The 18,324-nt window shown below is 30.3% G+C and overlaps 1 protein-coding gene across 2 annotated transcripts in view; it reads left to right on the top strand.

The window, feature by feature from the left end:
- The first annotated feature begins 745 nt into the window (after positions 1–745).
- Positions 746–18,324, top strand: part of LOC106466034 (nephrin-like) — a 122,147-nt gene continuing 104,568 nt past the window's right edge. The window contains exon 1 of one of the 2 annotated variants that reach the window (XM_022393963.1): positions 746–809. In XM_022393963.1, coding sequence (XP_022249671.1) covers positions 749–809 — 61 coding nt within the window. In that variant the 5' untranslated portion in view covers positions 746–748. Of the gene's footprint in view, positions 810–1,424; positions 1,804–18,324 lie in introns of those variants that run through there. The other variant, XM_022393918.1, reaches the window with a different exon arrangement.

Raw genomic sequence — 18,324 nt, forward strand, 5'->3', positions numbered from 1 at the left:
ACCCAAAGGAAATTCGTCCAACTATAACTGAGAAATGCGGTATAGCCAGTGCTATAAAGCCATATTTGAATCATTCCTTTCAATCATATCTACATATTGTGCATGGAAAACAGAGTCACTTATCAAACGAAACGTATTTTTGTGGTTAAAATTAAAAAGGAAAGGAAGAAACACACCTGTTATAGTCTTAGATTTCTCATTATGGATAAAACATGCATGCTTATTACCCCTAATTCATCTAAAACTTAGCAGTGATTAGAAGCTAAGTTGAATATAATTTCACTTTTACAACATATGATTAAAATGATACACTTCAATGTGTGAATAATTCCAATTTACTTGATTTTGCTGTATGTATGAGATATCACTTACTATTTGAGTTAAAGCAGGTTTTGTGTTTGTTCATTCTTTTTTTTTTTTAGTAGATATGTTTATATAATTTACAACAGAAGATATATTGCTTTATTGTTATAATTCAGTGTGCGGTCATGTTAAGCCACTGTTACCGCTATGAGAGAATCATTTGATAAAATTTACAATTAATTTTTGCTAATCATTACTTTGAAATTTTGACATATTAAAGTAATTATTTTCTTTTATTTGAAAATTTATGAACATTTGCACCAAATATAACTGTCTCTTGCGACAGTAAAATGAGTTCGGGTTTCAACGAAGAAATGAATATTTTTTTTTCCAGACCCAATGCCCAGCTTTGTAGATGATGATGTGTCGATATCTATCATTATTCATGAAAAAAAGTTTGTTTCATTTGGATATATTTTTGCTGGTAGTGCTGCATCAAAGAATGGGTATGTCTAATTATTTTTCAGTGTTAATTCGTAGATGTATTGTTTATGACATTTCTTTTAAACGACTAAAGAGTTGAATGTAAACATAAATATAATTAGTAATTAAAGAAACCTTTTTTTACCTGATGACATGATGATCCTCATCTTGAACAAAATGTTTAGTTTATGGAAGTTATAAACTCTGGAAATAAAACGTTTTTGAGCAACTGTATAGTTGTTAAGAGCTGTTATATCGTCTTGTTTAATAATAAATAACTTGACGAAAGGATATTCTATTCTAGGAATATCGACATAAAACAGTCTTCAATTCAATGGAAGACTGTTTTAAAAATCAGAATCTTAAAATAAAGATCACCTCAGTGTATCTGAACGACAATGAAACAAAAACAAGGGTATATCAAGCTAAAACGTTTTTGCCCGACCGAACTATATCAAATAAACCAAAGAGATTATATGTAGGACGCTTTCAACAGTAATAGCTTAGACACGTTAAGAACGCTTGAAAATATGGTGTTGTGCATTGTGGTCTTGGCAGTGGTGTTTACCTTTCTACCCTCTGATAATAAGTGGGCTCAACCAGACATCGGTCGATCGGAATCCGAGCGGGAGATTCGTGTGGTGAATTCAGCTTGTCCATCCGATATCTTCTAGGCCATACTAAGTGCTGATGTTTGCTCCTTCGGTTCCAAGCGTAACAATTAAGAGTCACGTTGATATTTAGAAAAAAAAGTTTTTATCTGTTCATTTTTTAAAATCATTTTTACTAGTAAAAAGAGAACGAACAGAGAAAAAAGCTAATATTTTAGGTTTTTGAAACATAGTTTACTGTTTTTGAGGAACAATAGTCTGTCTATAAGATGTAATCCCGCGGAAACACAGTTGCATCCGACAAGCAGAGGGATGCTGTACACCGCCGACTGCAGCAAATTTGTCCGGCTTTTCTTTGTCTTGTCTTTATTCTTAGTTTTTGTCAAAGGATCAGATGATAGCGAAGGTATGGTTAGAATTATTAATTTATTTATCATGTAATAAATATCTTCTACCAATGGTCGAGTTCGCTAAGAATAAACAATTCCAAAGCTATTTAGTCATCAATCACAGTTTCTTGATGTAAAATTAATGCCTTTCATTTAGGCTTAATCATACGGTTTGTCAATGTTGAAAAAAAATTGTTTGTTTTTTTCATTTGTGACTTAGAGGTAAAAAAAGTAAATTAGCTTAAAGTGTAAAACTCAAAACTTTAAACTTTAATATGAAAAATATATTAATGAAATTATGAGAAACATGATTTCATATTTAATTCTTGTGAAAAGGATCACACGTTTGACTAGCGTGGTCACTGGTCTAAAGCAATAATATTTCATATTTTGTGCAAGTTTTATTACTAACTTTACGCTCTTGCGCCTAATCCTGGACCATATGTGAGCCAGTTTCATGTATATAAGCCCGGTCAATACGACCCTGGAATCATGCTCAATAAAAATATGTTCAAAAAAACAAAAATCAAAAGATTAGTAAATGGGCAATAAAGTGCTTAGATTGTTTAGTTTGAAAAAAATTAATAGATAAATAACAAGCAATGCAGCATTTTTGGGGAATATGTGTTGTTGTAACACGTAAATAGTTTCTGCTTCTATGCTATATTTTTCCGGACCCTGTTTTTTAATTATTTGAAAATTTTTAATTGAATATTTTATCAGTATTTTTCTCTTAAATAATACAATTTGAGTGCTTGTTTTTGATCTTATTATTGCCGTACGTTTTCTTTTCTTTAGATAAAAAAGCACGTAGTGGTGTTAATAATACTCATCATATGCAAAATAATATTCAATAGATACTATTCAGACTTCTCCTTTAATAGCTAGCTGGGCTACGTGAATAATTATAGGAAAACAAGATGTATAAAATTTTTTATTAAACCATTCATTCCCTGAATTTACACAGGACGTTAATCAACAAATTATCTTATACATATATCTGGAGGTTGTTCACTTATACATATATAGACGAATATTACATTAATTTTCTACATTTATTATTGAACCATTAATATCTCTAGTAAACTGTAATTATTCAGAAGTTCAGTTGCAAAGGAAACCAGTTTATAATTACTGTGAATTTGAGTTATAAAATAAAACTTAAAAAGAAACAAGTAAGAAAAAAGTAAAGTTAATTCAATTGATAAATTATAGAAATATAGGTTACAAGCTGCTGTTCGAGGTTCTAACCATATGCCACGGTTTGCATGAAAAATTTGTTAATATTTCATTATTTTGTCGATATTTATACATTTAGAGATAATACGAGTTCACTGCTTAACAATATTTCATATAATGTAGGTCAGTACTCAAATAGTTATGTTGTATAGCATACTGTTCGTGACTTCATTTAAAACATATATGATAATGTAATGTTCTTTTGGGTTATCATACGATTAAAAATGAAGTGAGAGGAATGTGAATGTGTGAAATGAACTATATGTAAAGGATGTACAATTTAACAATAAATCCTGCCACGGCACTATAAAGTACTGAAATTGTGTTCTCTGCAGATACATGCTGTGGCTAAGCAAAGAAAATATAAAAAAAAAACAGAATATCTTGTTAAATCTTATTCTATAGTATCTATAAGATTAGTTATACTAAAGTATATAGTATAAACCCTAAGATATGGTAAAATATGCTGGTACCTATATCTTATGGCAGAACAATAAAATGATGATATTTTATAACATTTGCCATTAATTGGCCATATCCGATCTAAGGAAGAATACCTATAAATAACCCCTAATGTGGAGAATAGCAGAAAATTCCATAAGAAATTAAACATTATAAGTATAAGCCAAAAATGTAGTAAATTGTCCTGTTTATTCAGAAAATTTTCCAGCACTCGGGGACTCCAGGTGTAGTAAAAATAAATAATGTTCTAATTAATTCAACATTTTACTTATCATTTGCCATACATTTTTACTTTTGAAGATTAAACTTCTTTAAAGAAAATAATGAAAATATAATTTGTAACTAGGCTTTATAATAAACAATATCATTTTTTTTATATTTATGTAAGTGACTTGTGAATAGTATAACCACAAATTTTTCCTTTAGCATTTTCAGGGGGATTTCATACGAACTATTTATTTTTCAATCAGCCATTGCTAATAATGCATGAAGTTCACGTACTTACTGTTGGTTGCATAATATACATGATAATCGTTTCATTAGATTGTTCTAGTACTGACTTTCAAAGTTAAATTAAAAAACAATATAATGTTATAAATCTGAGTAAGTTTATTTTTTCCTTTTCGGTGGATGGATAATTATTTCATTAAGATAGCAATAGAAATGTTCTGACAAAATGTCAGATTTTAAATTATTAGTTTTTTGCAGACAGTTCCAGATTTAATTTTGAATTCAACATAAATACGATTTAGAAAACACAAAAGTTGTTATGAGAAAATTATGCATGTTACGTCCGAGAAACAGTCAGAAAAAATACACACACACAAAAACATTTTTTTATAAATACTTTAATAGCTAAATTCCGTACAGGTGAAGAAATTGTGAAGTAAGGTGTTCAAACTGTGGCCTTGTGCTAGACCAACATATTTCGTAATCGTTCGCACATATATAATTCAAGCTGCAAAATCACTGTCATTTTCTGCTCAAATACAATAAAATGTCAAAATATTTATCTCAGATTTAGAATAAAAAGCAATTTCATTGTTTTAGTTACAGAAGGGCTATCTGCATTAGACCTCCCTAATTCTGAACTGATAAACTTGAAGGAAGACAGTTAGTCAGCCGTATCCACTGCCGGTTGAGTTGGTGACCTAATAGTGGGATTTTACCATCAATTTTATAGCGCACTCACGGTTGCAACGTATGGAATGCAATTTTTGCACAACGGAACGCTGAAAAAGAACCCTGGTATTAACACTCTAGTTCAATAAAAAATGGGCCAACCCGACCCAAATAAGTGTCAGAAATCTCAACTTTTACATTCACTTCTACCCCCCCCCCCACTTTTCACAAGTATTCATTACTTGCTTGAGTTCTAACTAAACGCCTTTATTGTAAAATATAAAATCAATTTTAATATACATTTATTTAAAAGTCACCCAGTGACACAGTGGCATTGTCTGTGGATTTATACCCTTGGAAAAAGGGTTTCAACACCCTAGGTTGAAAGAGCACATATATCCCTTTGGGTAGCTTTGTGCTTAATAATAAAATATAACAACAACTTATTCAAACATCATTTTTTCTATAACAAAAATAAAGCTAAGATTTATTTGTAAATCGTCAATCACACTAGAATCACATTTGAAAAAGTGTCTTTTAAACGTGAAAAATCAAGTTCATATTTTGATAGTAAATTAACCTATCAAACAGTTTCAAATATTATGTAATAAAAGCTAGGGAAATTAACGGAGTATTCAATTGCTTTAGAGTTATGTTTCATCTAGTAACGCCATGTTTTAAGGACACCGTATGAAGGTACTTTTGTATTGTGTAAGAGAGAGCAAGTATGCATGTCTTTATAAAGTTATAAACTTAGCAGGGAACCGACAATCCTCTGTTAAATTTAATAACAATAACAACACACGTTCACCGATCTTGCCATTCAATTCTAGTTGGCTAAACTTCGCTTTTTATTCCCTAATTCACATTATTTTTAAGAAATGTCGTTGGCAAGAATTGTCGCAGAGCACTACTGTTTTCTAGTAGATCTACCATATCACCTTCGTTTGATTAAAAGTCTAGATTAATGTAATTTTACCTAATGGAAAATTCTCGTATCTTGTTTCAGAACATTACTTAAATTTTAAGAGCTGAGAAAATTTTTTACTTGACAGAATAAACGCGGTCTGAATCGAATGTTGATCTCCAATGTTCGTTTTATGCAACAAAAAGCAAAATCCTAATCTAAAGGCTAACCCACCTACTAAGCTTTGTAAAAATGCTTGAAAACATAATATAATTATAGATATTATCCTACTTTCTCCAGGTCGTGAAACTTATAGATTATAATTATTTTATTCACATTTGTTTACTAGCGCGAAAATAATATTTTTTAGGGTGCTATCAAGACCCAGGATCAAAATATATCATGTCAATGAAATAAAAGTTATAGGTAGATAGATAATTAGATGTTAGATAAAACAGTTAAAAAGTAACGTACTTATTCTTTAGGAGAATATCACACAGCTCAAACACTTGTTATGCGTAGTGTAACAACTTTTACATTTTCCATGCTTAGAGAACAGAACTTTTATGCTATTTTGCTACTGAACTGAATTTTAAAGTTGTTCTTTTCTACTAAATTTTATTCTACGGATTTTATGAGGTAGCTTGAACTTACATTCTGTAAATAATGTCCTAGTGCTTTTGCATTATTTTCATCCAGCATTTCAAATTTTAAGTTTTCAAAATCCAATTAGCAATGGAATTTAAAAGTGAAAAACATAAAGACTACTTTTTAGAGTTTATGTAAATTAAAAAGTCACTAGATTGTGCAAATTCGGTATTTATTTGATTAGTTTTTCGTTTATTAACATAGATATAGTAAAGAAATGTTATCAAATCTTATTCAGTTTACGGAAGCTGATTCGGTACTTTAACAAATAGATAAGACTATCCTATTTTATGTCTACATTAAATCAGTCTCAAACGTATATAATTGTTTCAAAAATTATCTTCAAAGTGACTTCGTAGTGACCATTGCTCTCATCATTGCTCTGCCAATCGATTAGGCTAGAGACAAATGCTTGTATTGATGTCAGAAACAGGACGCCAGTAGTCTATGAGATTGCCCATGAACGCAAGAATCAAACATCGAGGTGTCGTTGCTCCCTGGTAAATCTTGTTCATGAATTCTGATGGTTGAGACCAAATATATTGACCTGAGAAACTGCGAGCTCGCACGATACATCTGTGTTAACATGACTGGATGATATTTTACTTTAGCTAATATAATGTCGTGCGCAATAGGATTACACTGCTGGAAGTCGGGAAAAATTTTATTCGAACACACATAAAATTCAGTTTCTACATTTGTTGGCCACTTAGATGAACAAAAACAAAATATCAGAGTACAATTGTTACTTAACACTTCATTTTAAACACGGATTTCATAATGACTTTTGCAAATCAAGTAAAATGTTCTGTACTCTTAACATTGTTAAAAACATGTTTATTTTGTGTTATTTAGTTAAGATAAAACACGTAATTTTCAAGTTAATACAATCGGATTCAGGCTAAGTACATTGGTTTGCTATTTCAATATATTTTGTCAGTAGGTTAACTTTTTTTACAGTAATAATGTTTTCAAAATTATAGCGTTAGGAACTTCATCCATGTATATCATTTGAGGTGCAAAATTAAGAAAAAGTCCTTTTACAATAATCTGGCTGTAAATCTAACCATGGAACTTTCTGAATACTATAAATTGGTATTTTATGTATTACAAAGGAGAGATTATAAAGAAAATCACGTACTTAAGGTGATCACTTCTTAAAACCTACTTGTTTAAGGATAACAAAATTTCAATTTAATCACACTGAGAATCGTAACTTTTATTTGGGAAAGTTTGGTGATTACCCATATTATATTAAATATTGACATCGCATTTCTCTCAAAATAGTTTTACTCTTTTGTCTTTCCCTTAATTTTAACAAGAGGATATTTGAGTAATATGTGTATCAGTGTGCAGTATATTTCGAAGATCAACAAACACTGTCCAGAACAGATAATGAATGTCGTAGTTTTATTTAACGATAGGTTTGATATGCTGATTGAGAATAATTGAAAGCATATAAAACACCTTTTGTGACATTTGTGAAACACCCCCCCCCTCCCTATAAAAAAAACTTTTCTGACAAGTAGATTTAAAAGATATAATTTATGTTGGCGATAACGGGACGTGAATCGCGGAATCTCAGCTTTACACTCCGGCCACGCTAGGCCCGTGAATATTATGGTAATTATATAGTACATGGTTGACCTAAATGATTCTTATCTGCTACAATACAGACAATAAATTAATGCAAATATCACTAAAACAAGAGAAAATGTCCTCAATCTTAAAACAATGTTAAACGTATATCTTAAAATTCAATGAATTAATCTGTCAGCATATTTATTCCTTTATATAACCTTAAAAAAAAGATATATATATATATATCAATGAATATCAAAAGTAGCTTGTGTATCAACAAGAAATAAACTGTAGAAGAAAAGACAGAAAGCAAAACGTCACAGATGTGTCAGTATAAACATGCAAGAAATGAAGCCATTGGGAAACTTATGAGCTTTGTTTAGCAGTAAATTGAGAAAACAGTGAAAATTAATCCCAGAAGCATTTGGACTTATGTAAAATCCCAAACTAAAGTCAAAGGATAGCAAGTTAGTTTCATATAATGTAGAAAAAATAGAATTCTTCAAGTATGCATATTTCTTTAGTGGTTTTCCTATAAAGTATGTAAGTAACCAAAGCGCTTATCAGAATATTGATTCTTTGTAAAAGCTAATCAATGGTAATATAAACACAAAACGATAGGCATCTAGAGATTAGATCCATATAAGTCACCTTACCCTGAACTATTAGCTTTAAGGATATTAGAGAAGGAGCTAATGTAATGTAATCGTGACATTTTCAAAGATCATCAATAAATCTAGCCTGAAAGGAAAAATAAACTACAATGAAACGGAGGCAAGCTAATGTGATCCTAGTGTGCAAACACTATGGAAAAATGAATCGCTGAATTATACATCTTTCAGCTTAACCTGTAGAATAAGAAAGATAATGGAAAAATTAATCATGGTTGCTCGTTGATTCATTATAAGAGAATACACATTTACTTACACCTTCTTTGTTACCTGACTTGCATGAGATATAATACTTATAACGTTTCTGTTTATTGGTGCCTCATAATCCAAGTTGGGAAGTATTCTTTGATTGAACAACTTTTCCTTTTTCATCTTTCTTTGAGCATGCTAAACGTATTCTGGGTAAAGTTGTTTACAGATGATACTTTTCTCCACAGTTAAATAAAATAAGTCCTTTTTTTCTGTAGGTACAACATCCATTTGTTGGAAAATCGATAGATTCTGAGGTTAAATGGATAAAACATCGATACTTTTAATTTAATTAGTGCACTGCAGTGTTGTTCGGCACTGGGATATTGGCAAAATCTTATTTAGACTTCTTCACTTAGCTATACCGATCACAATGCCAACTAAAATAAGGATTAATAATCGTTTTAAAATCTATCCAACTAGTATCACCTTGTCTTTTTGTGTACTTTTTATTGCAGCATTTATTTTGTTTTGAGTACTTCTTATAGCAATTCTACGAATAAAATAATCAACTATCTCAAATTTTCGTTAAAATTTTCTAATGGCCTAGTTTAAAAAATAACCCAGAATTAAAACAGGGTGCAGTGTTAGTGTCATTTTTGGTGATAACATAAAGTGCTAAACCCTAAAAAAAAAGAATAATACTTAGCAAGAACGTAAGCACAAAATTGAAAAGATGAATCAAAAAATAAATGGAGAAGAACGCAAGGTTCTAAGCCTAAGGAAATCTCTGTCTACTTACTACACTCCCTTGCTGCCATTTACGAGCTGTGATGAACTTTGCAAGTTTCTTTACAGGCTACAGTTTTGTCAAACTGAATGTTGTGTATAAAGCTGCCAAAATAGAGATTAAATTTTATAAATTTAGGATTGTGGTTTTAATTCTTGCTTCATTGTTTTTAGTAGCAGGATCCATACTTCATTTTAAAATTATATATTTTTAATACTCTTGTTTGTTTACTTTTTATGTTATACGTGTATAAAATATATACTTTACCTTTAGAAACTATCGCGTGTCTATCCATCGATATGTAGCGCCATCCGTTGGGTTGAAGAGATATTTAAGTACGTGCATGATAGGATTACCATTTATATTATACCTGTATATAAATGGATTTTTATCGGAAAATTAAAAGCGGATGCCCACAGAACGGTCAAGTATACTGGAGAAATCTTGTAACGACAGTCCGAGCCGTCTACGCGTTAGCCCCGCTAACGTGATCAGGTAGGTAGGTGTGTAATAGATGAAAAAGTTGCGGTATTAGAAAATTTTAAATTGTTATACCGGAAATTTTAGCGACGTTTTTAACGTATTATTAGTATATATGTGCATAATATATCGTATTCAATACTTTGAATGGTCGGTTTTTCACTTAGGAATTCGAAAGAGTGGTTTTCGGCGCGTGAATTATTTGGAATTCTTGTAAATCTCTACTATTAAGTACTACGGTACTTACAATAACACTCTGTTTTTGTTTGTCCAGAAATTGAGAGCGCATACTATCTGTCTAAATGCGTGCATACTTCATTTGAACGGATGTAAACATACTTTAGTAGACATTAAAAGCTTATCCAAATTTTTAAAAAGTCTAACGCTAGGTCGTGGAATAACATAATATTTTTTGTTTATTTATAGTGTTAAGAATGGTAATATTTATTCTTAACTATACTAAATAAAAAAAAAGTTCACAAGTTACAGTATTAATTTAGCCCTTTATCGAATATAGGCCATATTTAATATAGGCTGAACTAATGTTAGGCATTACAATTGTTTGGTATTATTCTATAAATCCTGTGTTTAAATAAGTTCTATTGCAATGAAGATACTAATTTGTTTGCAAATTTTTGTAGGTCTCTGCCAGTATCAATATATTTTAATGACCTTTAGAACATTTATGTGGGATATTGATACCTTTGCTACATTTAGTAATAGATTAGACTGAAAATATTTGACAATTTAAGTATAGCAATAAACGTGGATGCTGCATGGTGTTTTTCAACTAGCAAATAAATAAAAACCTGATATCAATTCCATCTTAATTATAAATTGTAATTCATTCGGATCATTCACTAGTGTTACCTCTGCAACATTTGTGTGATTTTATTAAGTTGGCGTATTTTCACTTGTAGATTAAAGTCATAGTTAAAAAATAATTGTAGGGGAGCGAACAAAAGATGACAACCACTTATATTGCCATGCTAAAATAACTAGAAATGTGTGCAGAGTCATGAAAGTGAAAAAGAATAGGTCAATCATTTAATAATATAAACTCTTTAATATTAATTTCAATCATAAAAAAGAGATATATGCAACAACAAAAAAGTCAGTGGAAGCTCAGGATTACAAGAAAGTTTTATTCGATTCAGATAACTTAATTCAATGTTACGTATTATAAGTTATCCTGGACGAGCTCCCAATTTATTATGTTACGTATTACAATATCAAATAGCCTAAAGCTGAGTTAAATTGTAATTTAAATTTAGAAGTTAAATAAATGCTGATATGTATCCAATTTGTGATATTTGCGAACAAGATTGATACACACAGTTTCTTTTTTAATACAAATATATTTTAATATACAAATAGTAGTACAATTTACAATAACAATATTTTTTCTTGAAAACTATAATGACAATTTTGTTATTCTGTACAATAGTATCACTAAATTTGCTCAAGGATAGTGATTTTGAATGAGAAAGTATAAAAAAACACATAAAGGGGAGCATTGTTTACGGCTCATCGTTTCATTCAATTTGACTTGCCATAGCTGCCATCATTTCGTTAACTTTTCTTTCTGCATTGTTATGGACAAAATGACAGCTGTATATTTGTCTGATTCTTGGGTGAAAGCTTCTCTTACATTTACTCTCAATACTTGGGCAAAGTTAAAAAATTCCTTAATCAACGAAAAAGAAAAATTCATTGCCGAATTTAAAATATAGAATAAGAATTATACGCATAATTAAAATAAGGACGGAATTTGTAAAACTTAAAGTAATGCAAGTACCACTACCGACATAATGTTAATATGACACATTGAACAACTTTTCTTTCACACACACACACACTTAGAAAAAATATTAATATATATATATGTCATATTCTTTTATTACAACAATGCAATTAAAATTAAATTAAACCTGTACTGACACAGAAAAAGCAGGACATAATTGTCTGAGATACTTTAGTTCCTAAACCACTACATCAATAACATTGCAGAGGTATTTTGTAATACACGTAATCTTGCATCCATTGTGTAGTTCTACATTAGCTTCTCTCACTTCAAACCAAGTTTAAAAACTTCTACCCTTACAAATAAAGAACAAGGTGATAATTACCCAGGAATAGGTTTGTAGGATTCAATTACACGACTCTTGGAGTAAACACAGTTAGCTAAACGATGTGCATTGAATTTCCCCAAAATAATAATTACACATATTTTCAATTCCTTAACAGAGCAGAAAAAAAACAACTAGAAACGAAGGAATAACAATATCAATTTGTAAACTCTCAATAGTTAAATATCAATAGTACTAACAGATGAAAATTAAAATCCTGACGAATGGGGAAACAAAGTCTACTTTGCTCTCTGGAAATACAATCAAGAAAGTGAACAGTATAATCACATAAGTAATACTGAATTTGATGCTAATCACATTTTACAAACTGACATGATATGAGAAGCATAATGATGCACACAACATTTTAGTTCCATATCTTGAGAAGATACATTTTGAGCATTCCGTTGTAATAGTTTAAGGTGGTTAATCATTGCTATCTCGCGAACACACTAGATCATGCATAATCTGAGGATTCAGTCAACATAGTTAAGATACTTCTCAGCAGCCTTAGTGATAATTCATGTAGAATATTTTATAAAGACTGTGTTGACAGACTTCAAAACGTCTGTAAATTGTGGTGAACCACATTCATCAATTTTTTTCTCAGCGCAGAATTCCTTACAAATCTCAATAAATTTAACAATTACTTCCTGAACACAACGTATCACACTTCAACCTGTGCTAAGGTGGTACAAATTGCACTTTTCCAAAGACCTATTGGCACGGTTAATTTATGTAAAACCTCGGCAGGTTTCAGTTGTTGTTCACACTGTTTCAGTCAATGCCTATACTTAAACTAAAACTGATAATTTACTTATATCTTCTCCTTGCTTGGATTTTATTGCTTTGGTCACTGATTTAATTGCTTACTCAGTTTCGTACATATATATGCACTGGTAACACTGAGTGGGATGACTAATGTATTGCCTTACAAGAAAACACTAAAACCTAATTACAAAATGGCTGAGTAAGGATGTCCCAGCAAAGATAATAAGAACACTCAACGTATGAATGGAACAGCCTTTTACTTTTTTCTAAATCTTTTTTGATGCAGCTATTTTATAACCAGAGCTTGTAAGTTTCTTGTACAGGTCAACTACACTAATAGCAGGTGAAACACTAGATGCAACATAATGCCGTCCTTTAGACGAATTAGGAAGAGTAGCCGTCACAGATCACTCTTCAACTTGAGTGAGCTGTAGCCGTTTTTTTAGTAGCGGCAGTGGAATTTACTTTCACAGCAATTTCCCAAGAGTGAACCAGTGTTAGATGGCTACATTTATTAAAAGTGACTTCAATAGAATGTAGAAGTGTCACAGAGTGAGGCATCAGTTTACACATGCATTCAACAGAAATTAAATGGTCATAAGAAACAAAAATATCCTCTGATTATATGTTTAGTAACAACTTCTTCTTTTTGTTTTTTGGGCTCACGACAAATACCTAGATAGTAGAATAACGAAACAGCTTCTAGCAGAGCAAAAGAAACAGTCGAGTCAATACTTCATGTGACCCTTTCAAAATGAAGAGAACAATAAACATCATCTATTAACTTATAAATATAACCCGGTGTGATAACTTCGGACACTGGGGTTTCTAATGACCTAGTTTAGAAAATAACCCAGAATTAAAACAAGGTGCAGTGTTAGTGTAATTTTTGTTGATGACATAAAGTGCTAAACCCAAAAAAAAAGAAATCATACTTAGCAAGAATATAAGCACAAAATTGAAAAGATGAATAAAAATAAATAGAGAAGAACGCAAGGTTCTAAGCCTAAGGAAATCACTGTCTACTTACTACACTCCCTTGCTGCCATTTATGAGCTGTGGTGAGCTTTGTAAGTTTCTTTACAGGCTACAGTTTTGTCAAACTGAATATTGAACGTGACCAATCTTATAATACCGCTAAGTTTTCAGACACATGTGTAAAGAAAGTGAATTACATACTTTAAAATTTCTAATAATCAGTTATTTACATTGACGAAGAAAATAATGAAATGTTTAAGTGGTCACTTTATCTCCGAAGGCTGTCAGAGCTGGGTTTTTGATGTTTCAGATTAATTTTACTATGACAATAAATGATAAAAAAATTATATGTTGAATAAGTTTAACATATGATGGATGATTACAGTATGGTTCAACCGAAATCTGAGATTCTTAACCTGCTATCCCACTTGGATCGGCGGTAAATCTACGGACCTACAATGCTGAAATCCTTGATTCGTTTCCTCACGGTGGACAGATAGCAAATGTCATTTTGTTTAGCTTTACTTTAAAATATCAACAAGAGCTTAACATGCTACTACATATTTACTTTTATTTCAATGTGATTAAGATATCACAGCCCGATTGTTGTAAGAAAGTTCACGAACTTTCTATTGTTAAGTTTCAATGATTTTTATCTTGATAACATTTGGTATACGCAGCTTGAATGTATGAAAAAATATATATATTATCGTACATGATACTGCGAAATCACGCAAGATCAAAAACTGAACAAATGGAAAATATGGTAACCATTAACCTGAGCGTCTTCGAAAAATAATTTGCTCGTAAAGGATCATTTAGCTTTTGAAAGATTTCTTATTTTGTGAAAAAAAAATACTGACAAATATCATATAAATGTTCAGGAAAGATCTTGATTTGCTCGAATTATTTTTTGTTTCGTAAATGAAATAAATATTTGACATAGTAACAGGTAGTTAGACCTGATTACTAATTAAGAACGTTACAGTATTTGTCTATTTGTTATTATTTCTGTTGAAAAATTTTACGTCACTATCACCTCTTAAGTGCAGTTTGGAAAAATATATTTTCTCTAGTAAATTAATTTTTCGGCAACAACAATGTTTTTATAATATAGATAAAACGGGTTTACGCAACGATATAAGAATAAAAAATCGAATTGTTGTTAAAAATACTTAAATATGGTGTAAATGCGTTTATCTGTCCGGCTTATTATTGTTCCTTTCCTTGCCGTGCCCGCAACAGGTATCGAAGCCTGATTTTTAGTGTTGTAAGCCTTCAGACTTACAGCTAAGTCAACTGGAGTGTGTAACAAGTACTATGCCATGAAATTGTCATTTAAACACTGATTTTCTAGTTTAGGGCTTCTCCCTTGCACAATATGGGGAAAAAGTCAATAAGGTCTGAAGCTACGCATCAAACTAGTGATGCATAACATACGAAGCAAGTAATATATGTGAAATTGAAAGCGTAATCGTAAAACTTAAAGAACGAAAAATATTTCATGCATATTTGGGTTATAAATAAACTATTCACAAAAATTCCTTGAAGTACTTCAATAATGAGTTGGTTTCACATAATACAACGCAAAGATAATTGGGATATTAGTTTTCAGCAACAATTCTGGTTGCGATTTTTTCGTGGGTAACACCGACGACAAAGCCACATTAATTGTAAGTATTTACCACTTCCTAATAGTTTCAAAGAATAATTTTAGTCAAAGCTTCAATCAATATCCAATTCTGAAAATCCTTCTCATTTTGAAGACTCCTTGTCATAAGAAGAAAAACTGATATTTTATGAAACTTCTAAACCTTTAATGTTTGTGATATGAATAACAAAAATTGTAGTTTGTGAGTTATATATTGTTTATCTTGAAAAATATATTAATATAATACTTATAATGTTTGAAAAGTCAGTCCAATTTTTCATCAGATCTCTTATTTGTTTTTTCAGTACCTGTAACATACAAATACTTCGAAGATACTGAAACAAACTTTAAACAACAGTGAAACGTAGTTAGTTAATAGAAAATAATGTCCAGTGATATGATGCACATTTGTCCAGTGATTTTTATTTATGCCAAATAACCTTGCTTCAATCAGAAAAGAGATCATATCAATTTAAAAACTATCAAAATGGTCGGCATCAGACGAATTTCATAATCTACTAAAACATTAAACTAATCAATCGAGTGTACAAAACATTTCAGTTCCAAAAAAACAACAATTTTTGTTATTCTCATTATCATTATGTATAGTTGAAGCTTATAACTTATGAGTTATTTTTGATAATTGCGATCCTTGAAAAAATCTTCATATTCCTAAACCAAATAACATACTATGTTTCTAAAAAGGAAATATAGCATGAATAGATTTTCTGTATTACTTTTTTAAGCAATGTATATAAGTTTCTTAAAGCCGAGGCGTGCTTTAAACTATTTTCATACTGTTATGAAAAAGTAGAAGTTAGAAGAATGTTGCTACGTTCATTTTGTGCAGTTAAAAATTGAGTTGAAAGTATATATGCAATAAATTCTATTATTTATGTCCAACATTGTACGATAACTTAATTAACTCTGATCGTACATTATTCCCCATACTTTATAGATATGTATCAGTTATTGTTCCATAGACATTTACACTATCACGTAGAGTCGATATGTCGTTTCTGTTTATGTAAAGGCATTTATTCCCCATTGTTTTTGAAATTATGGTTATTCAAATTTGCTTTTCGTGTAATTTTAAAAATAAAGTAAGCTTACAAATCTTGCAAAAATATTTAATTTATTGAGTATGAATGTATTGAGCCTGTATCACGATTAGTTTCAGTTATTTGTATTTATTGCATAGAAGTACATTATATGTACTATAATGTACTAAAAATGAGATTAGGTTGTATTGTAGTGTATATTCCGTCTTTATAATAGCTCAAAACTGTTCAAAATATAATTTTGCTTGTTTAGTCCTAAGTCAGCACATTCAATTTTAAATCGGAACTATTCTCACCTTTTGTAATTTTAAGGATTCATTTTTTTGCATGATATGAAATTGTTTAAAATGAAATAGACTACGTTTCCATTTTCTTTAGAATATTAGTTTTGATTTCGTTCGGCACAAATCTGTTTCTTTAAGGTAATACTATGAACGAAAAAGTGTTTATAATAACTGGTGTGTAGAATATAAACTTATAAACAGACAATGAAGAATCTCCAGGAAATATGAATAAGCAAGGATAACAATTAGAATAAGTGGTTTGAAATTAACAATTTCGTTTATAGATTTCTCAAGGAATGAACCATTTTGGAAATGAACGTCAAGTATATATATATATATATATATATACTCAGCACTTTGGATTATATCACTCGATTTATTTTATTATATCTATATGTTATTTTAAATATGTTAAGTGCAATAAATCAAATATTCTGCGTACTCCTCAAAACAAGGTACATTTAAAGTTGCGTGCTTTAAGTTCATTACATATCTGACAATAGTGACAGCAGAGATTGAAGTTGATGTAATTAAGCGGACAGTTTCGAGAAATATTTCCATATATATATATATATATATATTCAATATTAACGAATTACTTGTTCCTTTTTAATATTGGAGGTCGTTTGAAATTCATAGAAGTTCTTGTTTTACTATTTAAATTGTTAATACGTTTTTGATGAAATTCTTTGAAATGAGTTTAAGAGGTGGGCACTTAATAAATGATCGTGTTACATATGCATTGAACCTAGGAACAGTTTCAGCACTCTCGATGAAAACATTAAGAAATTTACATTCAAAGTATTAAAATGACTTGATTACAAGTTTGCCAAGTGAGAAATAAATATCCACGCATACTTTGACAATAAGAGCGAAAACAAAGCAAATTTTTCCAATATTGTCTTATTAACTAACCGCGTATTATAATTGTTTTACTTCTATAGTTATTTCTGTCTGGTTGATTCAAACGTACAAAGCACACTTTTATAACTAGAGAATTGAATTTTACCCTTAAAGAAATATCAGTAGCATTAATTGATATATCAGATTTATCAAGATATTTTAAATGAAACTTATTTTTTAGTTTTTGTTGTGCTATCTGTACGGATGTCAAAACCTTGTTTTAGCGTTATAATCCCCCAGACATATCAATGAGCCCTCGGGGAGTTAGTGAAACTAATCGTGATACATGCTCATTTATGTGCTGCATATTCAAAATACACGATAAACTATTACTCATATGAGTGAACAATAACAAAGTAAAAGATTATTAGTGTTTCTGGTTTTATTTCGATAAATTTAGGGGTCTTGCGCTAAGTGACTACCGTTTCTAGATCCCATTTTTGTAATAGAATGGCCCGGCACGGCTAGGTGGTTAGGGTGCTTTTAAAATTAAAAGCACAATCTGAAAAATTTGTTTCAAAAACAGATTTACCAACAAGAAAAAAAAATATTAAAACGAGAATTTCAATGCATACTTTAAAATTTTGACAACTATCTTCCTTCTATTATAACTTAATCTAATTTTATGCATATGGATAAAAATATGAATATGTCCACGAACATGCTGTTGTT

This window comes from Limulus polyphemus, unplaced genomic scaffold (assembly GCF_000517525.1).
Source record: "Limulus polyphemus unplaced genomic scaffold, Limulus_polyphemus-2.1.2 Scaffold2, whole genome shotgun sequence".
Classification (NCBI taxonomy): Eukaryota; Metazoa; Arthropoda; class Merostomata; order Xiphosura; family Limulidae; genus Limulus; species Limulus polyphemus.